The following is a 17,005-nucleotide window of genomic DNA, read 5'->3' on the forward strand; positions in this document are numbered from 1 at the left end:
CTGCTACTGCCATCTTCCTGAGTTGGGGTCTGATCCAGCTCCCACTGAAGTCAATCGAAAGACTCCCATTGATTTCTGTGGGGTTGGAACAGATCCTAACTCATGAGAACTCCTGAAATCGTCAGCTATCGACAGTTTATGAGAAGTCTCGCATCCAAATTCCAGCGGAAGGCAAGGTGGCTCACCCCCTGGATTGATGGTCTGTTTAAGCCATCCCAACGCCTTTTGCTTACCCCTGTCTCTGTCCTGGCAATGTCTTAACATGCTGATGGACTTTACCAAGTCCTGCCATAGGATTTGAGTTGTGGTGGCTAATGAGAAATTGAAGCAAGGAAAGGTTCGTTATTCCTCCCCCAAACACAAGAAGAAATATCAATTTGCTTGGGAGAAAATTATATTCCTCTGCCCATGCTTCAAATGAGAGGGATACATTTGGCATTGGGGGTATTGGCATGGACCTGGCATGGTACAAACCCTTGCCTTGGGACAGAGTTATTGCATTAGGAAACCAGTTTCCAGAATAAATGAATAGAAGAAGACGAGTGGTTGTGTCTGGATGTCAGGAGGTGTCAGGAATCTGTGGAATACAGTGATATTACAACGGAGACAGCCAAAGATTCTAGATCAACCTTGAGATTTCGGATCTGTATCAACCCCCTAAAAGGTCAAAGATGGGTTTCCATTATGAACAAAAGGGTCGAGCATAGCTATCATCTGAATGCTTCCAGAGACCCAGGAGTGTGCTCTAGCAGGCAACGATTCACTGCAACTACGACCCCCTACTGCCCACAGGCCTGAGTATTGATATGTGAAAGGCTACGGGGAGGCTCCAGTGTTAACGGGATTCCAGCTAGATGCCAGGGATGGATGTACTTCCCAAGGGTGTTGAGCTATACAGACAATCTACTCCAAAAATTGACCTTTATCTTTACAGCTATATTGGAAAACCATTACCCTGAACAGGACGAGGAGGTGGGCTGCTCCTGGTGGGGTTGGAGAGAGAGGCCTTGACAAAAGAACTAGAGCAGCAGTATCACTGAATGGAATGAGCTTTTTGACTCTTGGGAAAGGCTGCTGTTTGCCGGCTCAGCTAGGCAGGCACAGCAGCTTTGATCTCTGACAATAGCTGCACATATAGAGAAATCCAATTCCTTCATCTGTCAGTGAGGCTTGAGGGGGTGGCAGTTTGTGAGCCCTGAGGAGAGCTAGCCCATAGAAGGGATTAACTTTTGGTGGTGGGACAAAACATAAAATGCCCCATGATAACCTGTTTTTTTTTCAGAAATTCCGTTTTCATTGTAGTATATGACATATCAAACTATGGGCAATTCCACTGTACAAATAACTAACCATAGTTTCAGTGACATTAAAAACAATAGCATAAGAGACCAGTAATCAGGTATAGACATCTGTGGGGAATACAGCATCCTGTGCAGGTCATTGTTTGCACTTAAGGGCATTACATAGGAATTATGAGCTATTAGAGCAAAAAAAAATAATAATAATAATAAAGCATCCGTCCTTATTCATAACTCAGGGCCTCCAGCTCACATTCTAGACCACTAATAACCTGCAAAATGTCATTTTAAATGCAGACCATGTTTGAATGACAGGAATATGCAAAATTATAGCCAAATCAGTTTTCTGTGTCAAAAAAATTATAAAATATTTACTTCCTTGGGCAAAGTCCTGCATGTAATGCCCAAGAAATAAGTCCCTGAAAACGAGGATTTCTAGTTGGAATGCTAACAACCTGCACACTTCAGTGCATTAGCTGTCCTACATACTGTAGGTGCTGCATTGATACAGAACATGTGTACAGTGTGTGTGTGTGAATAACATGCAATATTTCAATCCAGCATTTTGTAAGATTTAAAGTTGATTTATTATCAATGAAAGGTTCAAAACAGATAGCCTGAACTCCTCTATATACAAAACAAATACCACTTGGGGAGCAATGCAGGGCTTCTGGTACATAACTCCTCAGCCCTGGACTGATTGGGGTTTAAGAATAAGAGGAAAGTTTGGTTTCCATGGACCATTCTATCTCTTGTCTCATAAATGAGATTATCAACCACAGTGAGGGTAGAAATGCTGCTTTCTGGTGGCATGGATGCCTGTGTGCCTGGAATGAGCTCAGAGAACCAGATCATTTCATAATGACATTGAATTGCCATCTGATGGCAGCTTTGACCTCAGGCTTGCTCCAAGTGCATTTGAAATCTCTGTCTCTGGTGAGAATTGGGTTGGATCCTTAGTGCTAAAAATCTCCTTTTCTGTTGCCAGTTCTTTGAGCCACAAAGTGATGCTACTTCAATACAGTCTGGGGATTTAAATGCCTTCATCTTTCAAAGGGCTTCTCCATGTGCTAAAATATTTGTGATTATTTCCTTTTGACAGCACAGTAGCAGAAAGGCCAAGCTTATATTATACCCAGCAGTGCACAAGACAGGTGCATGGTTTGCCATGGGATATTTTCTCTGATAGTGTTTGTAGTGGTTCAGCAGCAGGGGTTCCTCCCACTCCGGGTCTGTAGGAGGCCAGTCCGCCTCACGACGTCTCTGGGTGTCACCTGTCGTGGGGAATTAGTGACGTGGCAAGAGTCTATAGCTCGGGCCCATAGTCAGGGGCTGAGCAAGAAACACAGTTAAGTAGGCTGGACCCATAGGGCACGGCAGGGCAAGGGGAGTCTATAGCTCAGGCCTGCAGTCAGGGACCGAGCAAAAAAGGCAGACAGGTAGCCCAGACCCTCAGTCAGGGCAGGGCAATAAGTCTATAGCTTGTGTTCACAGTCAGGGCCGAGCAGCAAGGGCTTCGTGCATCCTGGCTCCAACTGATGGACGAAAAGTGGTGGCTTCTTGGCCTCAAGAGGGGGAGACAGCCACCCTAGGGTTGGGGCGGCAAGGTGGGGCACAGGCCCATCCACTCCACTGCATCCTGGCCAAGGGCCCTAACAGTGGCAGTGAGATTTGCCACTGGGTCAGCGGGGATCCTGACCGCAACAGGCGGTGCTGCAGTTAGACTAGGGTCGGCTGCCTCTGGGCCACTTCCTGACTCCCCCTCAGCTTGTACCTGGTCCTGTAGAGGGTTGTCTAGATCGTCCGGGCTGAAGACCTGTGGTAGTGGTGGCAGCTCCTCCGCTGTTGGGTCAGCATACGGCTCTGGCCAGTCCTCAGCTCCCCAGGGGCCAGCAGCAGTCTCCAAGCTCGGGTGCAAGCAGGAGGCGTCTGGCTTCTCCAGCAGCTGCAGCCCAACTGAGCTTTCAGACCCATCTTTTATACTTCCTGTCCTGCCCACTGACTTCCAGCAGGAGGGGTGAGTGTGGCCTGGCTCCGCCCACCAGAGCTCACTGAGGGGTTCCTCCCCCTCCGAGTCCATGGGAGGCCAGTCCGCCTCACTACAATGTTAAAAAACGAGAATTTGTAAAACAACCGCCCTCTTGGATAATGTACCTTCATCCCAGTACAGGCACTGTGCCCCCTGGCAAAGGCTGAGCAATAGATGCAATCATTTGTGCAAGGGCAGAATCTACTTGTGGAGGGTCACCAAGCTGAGGAAGAGATGCCTTCATTTCACCATAAACCATGTCTTCTATTAACCATTTGATTTATAGAGGAAAGATAACGGAGTGGCAGCTGGACACAGAGCAGGTTGTTATGGAGGGATTTGTTGTGTGAAGGAAAACTGTAATTGCACTGTAATTTACAAAATCTGTACTTCAGCAAGTGGCTATTTAGTTGTTTATCTATATCTGTTTGTTTGATTGTCTTGTCTTTTAGATTGTGAACTCTTTGTGTCAGGGACTGTCTTCGGTTCTCTGGCACAATGGGGCTCTATCTCTGGGGACTACTCGAATACAAACCATAGTAGCAGCTAAGTGGAGGCATTATTGTGCCTTGGGTTATGAAACTGAACTATCTGGCAATGTGTCTTGCACTAATCTCTTTGAATAGAAGTGAACTTTCTGCTTTTTGGCCATTTTTGCTTCTAGTTGTCAGCCTTTTACCCATTTTGCTCTCAGTTCTGAGATGACGTGTGTTGATGTGTCATGGGCAGGGGTACTGGGACCTTTGGGGATGGGAGAGAGTGGTGGCCATGCTAGCAGTGGTGGACTGCACCGAGGGCCATCCTTATCCAGACTGACTCAAGCATGAAACGGGAGGTGTCAGTGGGGAGGGTGCAGGGTGTGTGTGAGATCTGACCCAATTCTTTTTCTCCAAACCAGTTTGCACTCTCTTATTTTGAATACATTCCTAGCTGTGGGGCATACATCTCCTGTCCCTTCTCAGTCTGTACATGTTCAGTGTTTCTTGGAGAGAGCTGCATAGTAGGGATTGGATTGATTTCTGCTGCAAAAGGTCATGATAAACACTGGCCTGTGCAAGTGGGTTGTGAAAATTTAAATCTAATGCTGACACGTTGCCCTTGACACTGGTCTGTGACTAAATCTTCCCTCATTGTTTATTTGCAGTCAGACCTCACAAAGCAGCAGAATGGATTCAAAATCACCTTAAAAACTTTGGAGGATAATTTGCTGTCCCGGCTCTCCTCAGCGTCTGGGAACTTCCTCGGGGACACGGCCTTGGTGGAAAACCTGGAGACCACCAAACAGACAGCTGCGGAAATTGAAGAAAAGGTAAAAGCAAAGTCTGGGCCAGAAGAAGGGAACATGGGTGATGTTATTCATCTTAAAGATGAATATGTTCCTCTTGCCCCTTCTGCTGCATAGAGAATCGAAATCAGTATAAATTCCAGTGCTCTCTAATCTGGCTGGCTCTGAGCAGTTCAATTCTTAAGAGCGTGTGTATGTTAAAGGCCTATTTAGGAAGAAGAGAAAATGGCAGTGCCTGATGTAAAACAATAAAACTTAAACACTGTATCGAGACTGGTTACACTGCTGCAGCTTAATACTGTGGCTTTATTTATTTATTTACTTACTTACTTATTTGATTAATTCTGAATACGTTACACTTCCTCAGTTAAGCCAGAATTTTAGCCCAGGTGCAAGCTGGAATCCATTGGTGTTTATGTGATCCAGATTCAATCTGCAGAAACTCAGATGTTTAGTACCCATGCAGTTCCCCTGGGTGTAAATTTGGTTTTTAAACCAATCTGCACTGTCACCATTATTATGTACACAGCTTGTTTTACTGTTTGTACATTTTCCCTGTATCTGTCAGACACAAGTCATCCCTTCCCTATCATTTTGCTGGGGGTTCAAGCATGAACAACAGCTCTCATTTCTCAGCATGGGACCCCCACCTTGCTGAGAGGCTAACAGTTTCCCCTCCATTCTTAGGCTGTTTCTAACAGCTCTGAATGTGAAATCATATTTATTCTGCTTGACAAAGATATATTGTTTGAACTCCTACAGGCCTGGCTCAGTCACAAAGAAGAACACAGAGGACATTTTAGCAAGGCTGTGTGAATTCTAGAAACAATTGCCCTCATAGCCTTAAGACTGAGCCATTGATTGATGGTGTCTGGGGAAGCCAAAGCCAGCAGTGTATTTCCCTCTGACTCTGTTTTGTGGGTGGTTTGCCTTCTCATTTGCTTACACCCATTGAAATACTTTATGTACCTCAATCCTCAGCTTTGGAACATTTCAAGTGGCTGTACCTTCCTCACAAACCACTGGGCACGTGAACCAGCCTTGGCTGTGGGGCTGAATCAAGCTCCAGTGGAGAGAATGCAATGTTCTTTCAGCATTTTTCTTTTCCATTCAGAATGGAAGTTTCCAGCAGTTTTAGCTTCTAAAACAAGAACAATCAGATTCCAGTTGTGAAGTGGGTCACCACCCACCCTGTTGTACAGGGGCTGAATGTTGGAATTAGACCTCACTTGGGATCCAGTGTATGTGGCCTTTGAGTTGTTTTACTGGCAGGACTCTTGAGTAACATGCTGCAGGTCAACTCCATGCTCATTCTGGAAAGACAATGCTAACGGAATGTGAGGCATCAGAGCCCTTTGATATCTGGCAATGGATCTGTCAATGCAAGAGCTGCCAGGATAATTTCCATGCCCCCTCTCAGAGTTTTGGACCCCTCCATGTTCTGCTCCAGAGATGCCCACTTAGGTCTCACGCCACTAGCTATCCCCCTCTCTATGGCTATGTCTACTCTTATGGTGGTGTGTAGACCACACAGGCCATGCCCACACTTTTCACCACCGTGTGAAGCTACTTGCTGTATTGAAAAGCTCCAGCAGCAGGACACTACGCTGCTAAAAACAGCAGGGTAGATGTGGAAGACACTGCCTGAGCATGTAGAAAGCCAGTGTATGGTATGCCCCACCAACTACATGGCTGGTTATGCCCAAGCTAGCTGGGCATGCAGTGTCTTTATTCTACACACTGCAGTAAGTGTAGAACTACCCAATAGGCAGAGCCCCACAACTGTCTCCCTCCAGACTGGGGATTTAGGTTGAAGTTCCCCTGCCATTCCCTGTGGTTATCCCAGCACATCTGATGTAGCTCAGCACCTGCAGGTTCCATAATAGCGGAGTAGCAGTGACCAGCCAGCCTTCACAGAGCGCAGTACATTTATTTACAGAGTAAATAGATCAGGGGTCGGCAACCTTTCAGAAGTGCCGAGTCTTCATTTATTCACTCTAATTTAAGGTTTTGCGTGCCAGTCATACATTTTAACGTTTTTAGAAGGTCTCTTTCTATAAGCCTATAATATATAACTAAACTATTGTTGTATGCAAAGTAAATAAAGATTTTAAAATGTTTAAGAAGCTTCATTTACAATTAAATTAAAATGCAGATTCCCCTGGACTGGTGGCCAGGACCCAGGCAGTGTGAGTGCCACTGAAAATCAGCTCACGTGCCACCTTTGGCACGCATGCCATAGGTTGCCTACCCCTGAAATAGATAAAACAATAAAAGGTCTAACTGCATGCTGTGCTTACCAGAGATCCCTCATCTTCCACATGAGGGTCAGGTACATGACAAGGTCCTTCAGACCCTTCCAGCAGAGCTTGCTCTCTTGGACAAAGGTTCATGCCAGTATTCAGATCATGAACAAGAGCCAGACCAGCCTTATGCCAAAAGCCTTTCTTTGTTCCTTGGACCTGACCCGGTATATGTAAAAATCCCCAGGGGGGGCGGGGTGTTCTTTGGAGTTGTTTACCTGTTCTAGGCTGTGCTGTAATCACCTCCCACTGGTTGTAGCTCCTGGAGGGAAGCTCGGTGACCCTCCCCCATGGAGCTAGAATACACCTGTCTGGGTTTTTCTGGGATCGTCCCTTTTTCTAGGTAACTCTCCCAGGAAATTGTACATCCTCCTGGGACATTAAAAGTCCCCTTTTCTGTTAGTCATGCCCCTGCTGGCTCCCCCACCTCCTACTAGCTGTAGTTGGGGAGCTGTGGGGTGGCAGCAGCTGCGCAGAGGGAGCTCTGGTTCCAGAGTGTCTGGGAGCTGTGGGGACAGGGCAGCTTGGGAGCAGTGAGCTGCACAGTTTGAGCTTGGGGCTGGCAGCATCCAGTCACTCCCATGTAGGAACCAGCTGTGGGGATCACCTCTGGGTGGGAGCAGGTTGCCACATCCTGCTTGCCAAGGTCGATGCCCGGGACAGCCCCTGGAGCAGGGAAAGGGAGACAGTGCCCTGGGTGGGGGCAGGCAAATATCCCGTTTTTTTTTTTTTTTTTTGCCTCTGAAGTGGCAACCCTAGGAGCAGAGACACTTCACCTTCATTATTTAAAAGCATTTTAACTCTTCCCAAGACACTTACACCAGTTTAACTGGAAGTGTGAATTTAAACCAGTGTAGTTAAACTGACGCAAGTTCCCGTGCAGACACTCCTACTTCAGTTTCAGAATGGCTTATGTTGGGTTAGCTGAAGTTGATTAGGAATCACTAAACCAAAATCAGCTGCTGTTCAACCAAAATCAGGATGTCCACATGGGGGCTTGCACTGGTTTAAAAACTGCTTTCAATTAAACTGGTGCAACTTACGTGTGCTGACAAGGCCTAAAGTTTCTACAAATCTGTAAATCAAACTTTGTCTCTCACTTTAATTCTTAACAATGGAAAGATTTTTTTTTGTACCTGACCCCATACACTGGTGGCACTTATTAATATTAAATTCTATGCGTCTTCAAATTCAAACACTGTCATGGGAATTCTCATTCATGGATTCCTTCTTTCATATGCTGCGAATTCCCTCTGAGTCATGCAACTGCTGTCAGGTAAAGGTGGAACTGCAATAAAAGTCCTGCAGCCTGGGGGTAAAAGTGACATTTAGCAATTTCTCTGTAATCTTTTCTGCAGCAATTCTGCTTGCACAGACCCTCATGCTGCAGCTCTCGATTGTCAATCTGTAACCTAGCTGCACCTTAAAACTGGCACGGTAAAGGTGAAGAAAAAGTCATTAAGCCAGCTGTGCAAGACAGTATGGGAGTATTTTGCCTCCCAGCACCTTGCTCGTTGGAACCCTGCACATGCAGCCTGTATTGATCAGGCCTCAAAATTTTGTCTGTAGCATTAATCCATCCTCCTTGCCAATCAGCGCCCCGCTTCCCCCCAGGACAACCCCTCACTGGCTCACATCTTCATTTATTAAAATAGACCACATTACGAGTGACCTCTGCTTTATACCAAGTAACCATATTAGTTTGTACTCCCCTTTAAATATGGTGCTGGACAGTACAGACCAATGAGCCTTATTTGAACATGAGATATGGTCCTGTTCTGGATTGAACTCTTTGAGAAGCAAATCAAAGAGTAGGAGTAAATGACATTCTCAGCTTGGAGTGGAGTTAATAGCAGAGTCACCCTGGAAGCAGTACTAGCTAGGCCTAGAATTGCTTGGTACCTTACATTCATTAATGACCCACATGTGGGGGGCGATTAGCGAGGAAAAATTAGCTGATGACAAAACTGATTAAGGCTCATCAGGAGTAGGGCGTATTGTGGGGAAGCTCAGAGGGGCCCAGTGGAAGCAGGTAATTGGGCATCGTGAAATGAAATACAGCAGAGTGCTTACCTGCAGCTGGCAGATCTTGGGTTTTCCCAACCGTGTTGTGACAGCACTTTTCAATTCCTGAAAGAGACAGGCAGGGAAGGAGCCGACACAAACATGTACCAAAACCTACCTCACAGAACACAACCCAAGGCAATTAGCCAAGGCCAGCTGTTCCCAGTATAAGCACTGTCCAGGTCTAACTGTCACTGCTTACCACCCAGAAAACAAACCTGCCAGGCTCAGAGGGGGAATATTTGAATAGCTAACAGATCAGGTTCTCACTCTGCAGTCTGTGTGAAATCACAGCATCCAATTCTCACTGCTTGGCAGTGCAGAGAATTGCTCTGTAGTCGTAATCAGAGGGGCTTTTGCCCTCTCTTTTGGTCACCCAGTTTTGTGGTAGGTGTTAACCTCACACAGGGGCAGCAAAAGAGCTCTGCTCTCCCCATCTTTTCGGAAGTGAGAGAGAGTCACACAATTAAAATAGTTTCATGATTGTTTTGGTCTTTAATTTCCTCACAGGTCCAGGAGTCCAAGGTGACAGAAACAAAGATTAACGAGGCGAGGGAGCACTACAGACCTGCAGCAACACGGGCTTCTCTGCTGTACTTCATCATGAACGACCTCAATGCCATTCACCCCATGTACCAGTTCTCTTTGAAGGTACTGCCCCTGTGACTGACAAGAACTCTCCCAGCTCCCCAGAGTTCTGCTGGACAGTTTAGTTACCTCATTAACACACTACGGTGAAATGGAATCTGTTTTCTTGGCCAGGTGGAGGGGAGGGTATTTTAACTCCCACTATAAAAGTAGGTATAACCTAATACCTTCTATTGCTTGGTTTTCATGGAGGTTGCTGTTATTTATGGCTTTCTAAAAGCACTTCATGGTTTTATTTTTGTTTCAGTAGCACCTTAGAGTCCCAGTCCTGTACCAGAATCCCTTTGTGGTAGATGCTGTACAAACACACCACAGAAATATTCATAGATTCAAAGGTCAGAAGGGACCATTATGATTATTTAGTCTGATCTCCTGTAGATCACAGGCCAGAGAAATTTCCCCAAATAATTCCTAAAGCAGATCCTTTAGAAAAATGTCCAATCTTGATTTAAACATTGTCAGTGATGGAGAATCCATCACAACCCTCGGTAAATTGTTGCAACAGTTAATTACTCTCGCTATTAAAAAAATTATACCATATTTCCAATCTGAATTTGTCTAGCTTCAACTTCCAGCCACAGAATTGTGTTATGCCTTTCTCTGCTAGATTGAAGAGCCCATTGTTAAATATTTCTTCCCTATGTAGATACTGTAATGAAATCACTTCTATCGTCTCTTTGTTAAGCTAAATTGATTGATTTCCTTGAGTCTGTGTCACTATAAGACATGTTTTCGAACCCTTTCATCATTCTCGTGGTTCTTCTCTGAACCCTTTTCTATTTATCAACATCCTTCCTGAATTGTGGGCACCAGAACTGGAGACAGTATTCCAGCAGTGGTTGTATCAGTGCCAAATACAGAAACAAAATAACCTCTCTACTCCTACTCAATATTCCCCTGTTTATATATCCCAGGATTGCATTCGCTTTTTTGGCCACTGGGAACTCACGTTCAGCTGATTATCCAACATAACCCCCAAATCACCTTCATAGTCACTACTTCCTAACCCCATCCTGTAAGTGTGGCCTACATCCTTTGTTCCCAGGTGTATATGTTTACATTTAGCCATGTTAAAACGCATATTGCTTGCTTGCACCCAGTTTACCAAGTGATACAAATCACTCTGAAACAGTGACCTGTCCCCTACATTATTTAACATTTTCCCAATTTTTGTGTCATCTGCAAGATGGTCTTTCCTACAAATAGTGCACAGTCTATGTGGCTGAGAGAGACGAGCTACTCCCTCCCAACGCTGTCAATCATGGCTATGCAGTGCACTAGTGTGTTGTGTTAGGTGGCGATAGTTTGATTAAAGATTGAAGGGTGGCATCCCTATGGGTCAGCGTTAAGTTTGCAGGCCATGATCTGTCTTGCTTAAACAAGACATCAGGCTGCTTGAGGCTTTTCATATGCGTTGCCAGCGGTTACTACTAGGCACAAGATGGTTTGATTTTATCAGTAATAGGAATGTATTATTGAGAACTGGTCTCAAGAAGATTGAAGTCATCAGCTATCACAGCCAGCTGGCATTTTTGATCATATAGCCCACCTCAGAGATAAAGTCTCCACACATTGAGCCCTGAAGATTGGACTTGAGGTCTTGATTGGACTTGGAGGGGACATTGCCTGGCCATGGACTGGCAGTGGCCACGCAGTCATCCATGATTAACCTGGCTACACCAAATCAGTAATAACCCTGAGGAGATTTTAGACCCCCAGATTAAAGCTGTGCAATGTGGCCATATACATTTGGTGATACGGACTCTTGCTGCCTAAGTGTATTGTTGTTGCCTGATCTGTGGTGTATGGTAGTTGTGGTAATGGTAAGGTTTGTGCCTATAGGTGGAGTATGCACTGAAGCCTGGCTTGCCCTTTTCATATCCTTGGTTTTGCGAAGTATTTTATGTGTGTATATGCATTATGTTTCACAACAATATTTTGTATTAACTGCTTCGTTTTAATGTTAAAGTAGTATACCTGGGAAGTAGTAGTCCCTCACCCTGTAGTCTTCCTGGTAACTCTAAATATAGTTGAAACTAGCCATTTGGAGGAAATCAGAAATGTCCGTCTCATTTACCACAAGGAAATGGAAGAAATACATTTAGTTATAAAACTCTGTGTATGCAGAGCAGTGGTTCCCAGAGCTGTGCCACAAAAGGGCAGCTCATAGACTCAGACTTTTAGGCCAGAAAGGACCATCAAGATCATCAGAGGTCTCCAAGCCTAAGCAGCGCAGAGTAGAGCAGAAGAATGACTTCTCGTGTCTTGCTCACAACACACCTGTTAATGCATCCTAGAATCATGTTTGCTTTTTTTGCAACAGCATCACACTGTTGACTCATATTTAGCTTGTGGTCCACTATAACCCCTAGATCCCTTTCTGCCATACTCCTTCCTAGACAGTCTCTTCCCATTCTGTATGTGTGAAACTGATTGTTCCTTCCTAAGGGGAGCACTTTGCATTTGTCTTTATTAAACTTCATCCTGTTTACCTCAGACCATATCTCCAATTTGTCCAGATCATTTTGAATTATGACCCTATCTTTCAAAGCAGTTGCAATCCCTCTCAGTTTGGTATCATCTGCAAACTTAATAAGCATACTTTCTATGCCAATATCTAAGTCGTTGATGAAGATATTGAAAAGAGTCGGTAGCAAAACAGACCCCTGCGGAACCCCACTTGTTATGCCTTTCCAGCAGGATTGGGAACCATTAATAACTACTCTCTGAGTACAGTTATCCAGCCAGTTATGCACCCACCTTATAATAGCCCCATCTAAGTTGTATTTGCCTAGTTTATTGATAAGAATATCAATAAAGAGACCGTATCAAATGCCTTACTAAAGTCTAGGTATACCACATCCACCGCTTCTCCCTTATCCATAAGCCTCGTTATCTTATCAAAGAAAGCTATCAGATTGGTTTGACATGATTTGTTCTTTACAAATCCATGCTGACTATTCCCTATCACCTTACCACCTTCCAAGTGTTTGCAGATGATTTCCTTAATTACTTGCTCCATTATCTTCCCTGGCACAGAAGTTAAACTAACTGGTCTGTAGTTTCCTGGGTTGTTTTTATTTCCCTTTTTATAGATGGGCACTATATTTGCCCTTTTCCAGTCTTCTGGAATCTCTCCCGTCTCCCATGATTTTCCAAAAATAATAGCTAGAGGCTCAGATACCTCCTCTATTAGCTCCTTGAGTATTCCAGGATGCATTTCATCAGGCCCTGGTGACTTGCAGGCATCTAACTTTTCTAAGTGATTTTTAACTTGTACTTTTTTAATTTTATCTTATAAACCTACCCCCTTCCCATTAGCATTCACTATGTTAGGCATTCCTCCAGACTTCTCGGTCAAGACCGAAACAAAGAAGTCATTAAGCGTCTCTGCCATTTCCAAGTTTCCTGTTACTGTTTCTCCCTCCTCACTGAGCAGTGGGCCTACCCTGTCCTTGGTCTTCCTCTTGTTTCTAATGTATTGATAAAAAAAAGTCTTCTTGTTTCCCTTTATTCCTGTAGCTAGTTTCAGCTCATTTTGTGCCTTTGCCTTTCTAATCTTGCCCCTGCAATCCTGTGTTGTTTGCCTATATTCATCCTTTGTAATTTGTCCTAGTTTCCATTTTTTATATGACTCCTTTTTATTTTTTAGATCATGCAAGATCTCGTGGTTAAGCCAAGGTGGTCTTTTGCCACATTTTCTATCTTTCCTACCCAGTGGAATAGCTTGCTTTTGGGCCCTTAATAGTGTCCCTTTGAAAAACTGCCAACTCTCCTCAGTTGTTTTTCCCCTCAGTCTTGATTCCCATGGGACCTTACCTATCAGCTCTCGGAGCTTACCAAAATCCGCCTTCCCGAAATCCATCGTCTCTATTTTGCTGTACTCCCTTCTACCCTTCCTTAGAATTGTGAACTCTATGATTTCATGATCACTTTCACCAAAGCTGCCTTCCACTTTCAAATTCTCAACGAGTTCCTCCCTATTTGTTAAAATCATATCTAGAATAGCTTCCCCCAGTAGCTTTTTCAACCTTCTGAAATAAAAAGTTTTCTGCAATGCAGTCCAAGAACTTATTGGATAGTCTGTGCCCCGCTGTGTTATTTTCCCAACATATATCTGGATAGTTGAAGTCCCCCATCACCACCAAATCTTGGGCTTTGGATGTACAGCTCAGTACTAATGTGGACACGAGAACGAATGGATACAAACTGGCCGTGGGGAAGTTTAGGCTTGAAATTAGACGAAGGTTTCTGACCATGAGAGGGGTGAAATATTGGAACAGCCTTCCGAGGGAAACGGTACCCATCCATACCAACATTCCAATCATGTGTATTATCCCACCAAGTTTCGGTGATGCCAACAATGTCATAGTTGTATTTATTTATTAGCACTTCCAGTTCTTCTTGCTTATTATCCATACTTCTCGCATTTGTATATAGGCATCTAAGATACTGATTTGATCTTGCCTCCCAATTTTGCCCTGACCCTCCTTTCTCTCTGCCATTATAGCCCACGCTCCCTCCTATTTCCGACCCATCTCCCAGGTCTCCGTGTTCTCCACTTACCTGTGGGCTTTGCTCACCTGTCCCTTTCGAACCTAGTTTAAAGCCCTCCTCACTAGGTTAGCCAGTCTGTGTCCAAATAGGGTCTTTACCCTCCTCGAAAGGTGAATGCCATCTCTGCCTAGCAGTCCTTCTTGGATTAGCATATATGGGGCTGATTCACATGCTGAGATTATTTTGTCAGGGAAATGTGCAGAGTATCTTCCTTACAAGTATACACTTTAGTAGATCCATTCCTCACATAACAGGTACAGGAACATCTGAGTTTCACCCTTCATCGACTTCATCTGTACCTTGGGAGTTTTTTCAGTAACATGAACAGTGTGTATAAATACCTAGAAAACGATTCCTAAAATGTTTTTAACTAATACTTTATAATCTCCCATTATAATTTGTCTTGTAGAGCTGTGCAGCGATGATTGCAAAATACTTCACAAATGATGTTATAACTTTAGCTACAAAGCCCATTATAAATTGGTGTACATACGATTTACATGGGTCTCTGCACATGTTCTAACAAGAAATTTATGCAGGAAAAATACATTCTACAAATAATTGAGCAATAAAATATGTACCAATATTACTCTAATTTACAACTGTATTGTTTTCTCTTTGCTTGGGCCTATAAAACCCTAAAAATAACTCTATCTGCACAGCCATATCTGGCTTGTTTAGTGTTATTAATTTGTACGGGGCTGGTTATTTCAGATTAGCTAGTTTCCACTTTATGGAGTCTTCTCATTTTTAACCAAGCTGTGGTTGGGGTTTTCTTCAGTAGAATTTGGTAATTTGCTAATGTGTTTTCTCCAGCATGCTCTGAAGGCTTTTGAGTCTTTTCTCATTTACATCAGAAATGTTTCATATTTTACAAAATAGCTTCCTCCTCAGTGGATGTCCTGAGGGGACCTTATTGGGTTAATCTAATTCCCAGATCATTGGGTATCATCTACCCTTCTTCTCTTGTCATTTCTGCTGAATCCAGGTAGTAAAAAAGTCATGGGTGGGTTTTTTTTTTGTTTGGGGGGGGGTTGCACTTAAGGGAATTTGTTACCTTTAAATTGCAATGAGACATGTGACGTGGGAGGTATTTTTCCTCTGGGATCTCCAGTGTCTTTCAGCTCAATGTTTGCAAAACAGAGCTGTACAGATCATGTGAAATATTTCCATTAGACATTCTGTTTTAATTCAGTGAGCCTGCCTATGTACTGCCTTCCTGAACCCAAATGAGCATAATTTAATGGAGAATGTCATTGTTTTATGGCTGAATACTTCTCAAAAGAGCAGCAAGTAAACATTTTTGCCTTGGAAAAGAGAGAGAGAGAGAGTGAAAAAAGCTGGTCCAAATCCTAGTGTCCAATCGCACTACACAGCTGTATAGAGCTGGCAGTTCATACCACTTGGCTGTTTGCTTTGTTTATGAGATAGAAAAAAAATGAATCCACTTCAGCTGTGGGAATGTTGCATACAATATTCAGGGCATTAAAAGAGTAATTGTAAAGCATCAAAGATCTTCGTCCTGTCCCCCCATCCAGGCGTTCAGTGTCGTGTTTCAGAAGGCTGTGGAGAGGGCCTCTCCAGACGAGAGCCTGAAAGAGCGCGTTCTAAACCTGATCGACAGCATCACCTTCTCTGTGTTCCAGTATACCACCCGGGGGCTGTTTGAGTGTGACAAACTGACCTACACTGCCCAAGTGACCTTCCAGGTAAAGAACAGGAACAGTATCGTTTAGATGGAATGATATGTGTGATAAGTCAAGTTATTGGCATTGCACACTGTCCTCCAGGAGAAAACCCAATCCCCATTCCTGCCCTTCAGCATACATGAGCTAATGAATGTGGTCTGGGAAAGTTCTTTCCCCTTCTGCTTCTCTCACTGCTAACAATCACAGATGCTTTGGTTCGCATTAAGTTTGCAAATTACTGTTTGAGCAGTGATGCCTGCTTGTGGAACCCAAGGAAGTGATGGGGACAGGCTGCTTGTATGTGGAGAAAGAGCAGTTGGTTTGCTGCTGCTGTTTTCATCTTAACTTAACTGTATTTTTAATGATCTGTTGGTATGTCAGCAGCCCAGAGTGCAAGGCCTTTTTATGCCTACATATTGAAATGAAAATAAGTAAATAAATAGTGACTGCCGTTATGCTGTAAAATTGCTATAAAGTATGTGCAGTGAGTGGCAGTTTGATATATGTTACTGTATAACATGCAATGAACAGTATGGAACACAGATCTGACTTGACTGTAGGTTATCCCTCCACACAAATAGTTAATTTATAGTTAACTCACTCCAGTGAGTTATATAATCCTTGTCCATATTATATAACAAAAACATTACACTTTAAAAAGCCTAGGCACTAAAAAGTATAGACATTACCAGGAAAGGTGATTTATATAAATATTCCATTACTCTTTAAGTTGGTATACTTTGTTAGTAAAATTACTGACATGTAAAACATCACCTTATACATTACACAAAGAGCCTTAACTCTGATCCACAACACACACATACTCTTTCAGGAAATATACGCCTAGCTTTGTTAGGTAAAGTATACAAGTAGTACATGTTGAGTTTGTAAGTAGGTATTATCTGTTGAAAATATTGAATGGGTTTACTTCAGGCGATGAAATCTCTGCACTTAACAGGAGGTGGAGTGAGGTTGGTGATAAGACACATTATTTTTATCCATGTCAAAATAAGGTAATTCCCGCTTCAGCTGGAAAACTCACCCATCCCTTTAAATGTAGAGATGCTAAACATGACTCCATGATACTGCCAAAGCTATTGCTCCATAGGTTGATAGTGAGGTACAGTCAGCAA

General features: G+C 43.7%; 1 protein-coding gene across 1 annotated transcript in view; it reads left to right on the forward strand.

Annotated features, from left to right (window-relative positions):
* DNAH9 (dynein axonemal heavy chain 9) overlaps positions 1-17,005 on the forward strand; it is a 405,383-nt gene that overhangs the window by 272,609 nt on the left and 115,769 nt on the right. The window contains exons 56-58 of the mRNA XM_065563307.1: positions 4,472-4,636; positions 9,490-9,630; positions 15,723-15,893. Of these exons, the coding sequence (XP_065419379.1) occupies positions 4,472-4,636; positions 9,490-9,630; positions 15,723-15,893 (477 nt within the window). The remainder of the gene's footprint in view (positions 1-4,471; positions 4,637-9,489; positions 9,631-15,722; positions 15,894-17,005) is intronic.

Source organism: Chrysemys picta, chromosome 12, assembly GCF_011386835.1.
Source record: "Chrysemys picta bellii isolate R12L10 chromosome 12, ASM1138683v2, whole genome shotgun sequence".
NCBI classification, from domain to species: Eukaryota; Metazoa; Chordata; order Testudines; family Emydidae; genus Chrysemys; species Chrysemys picta.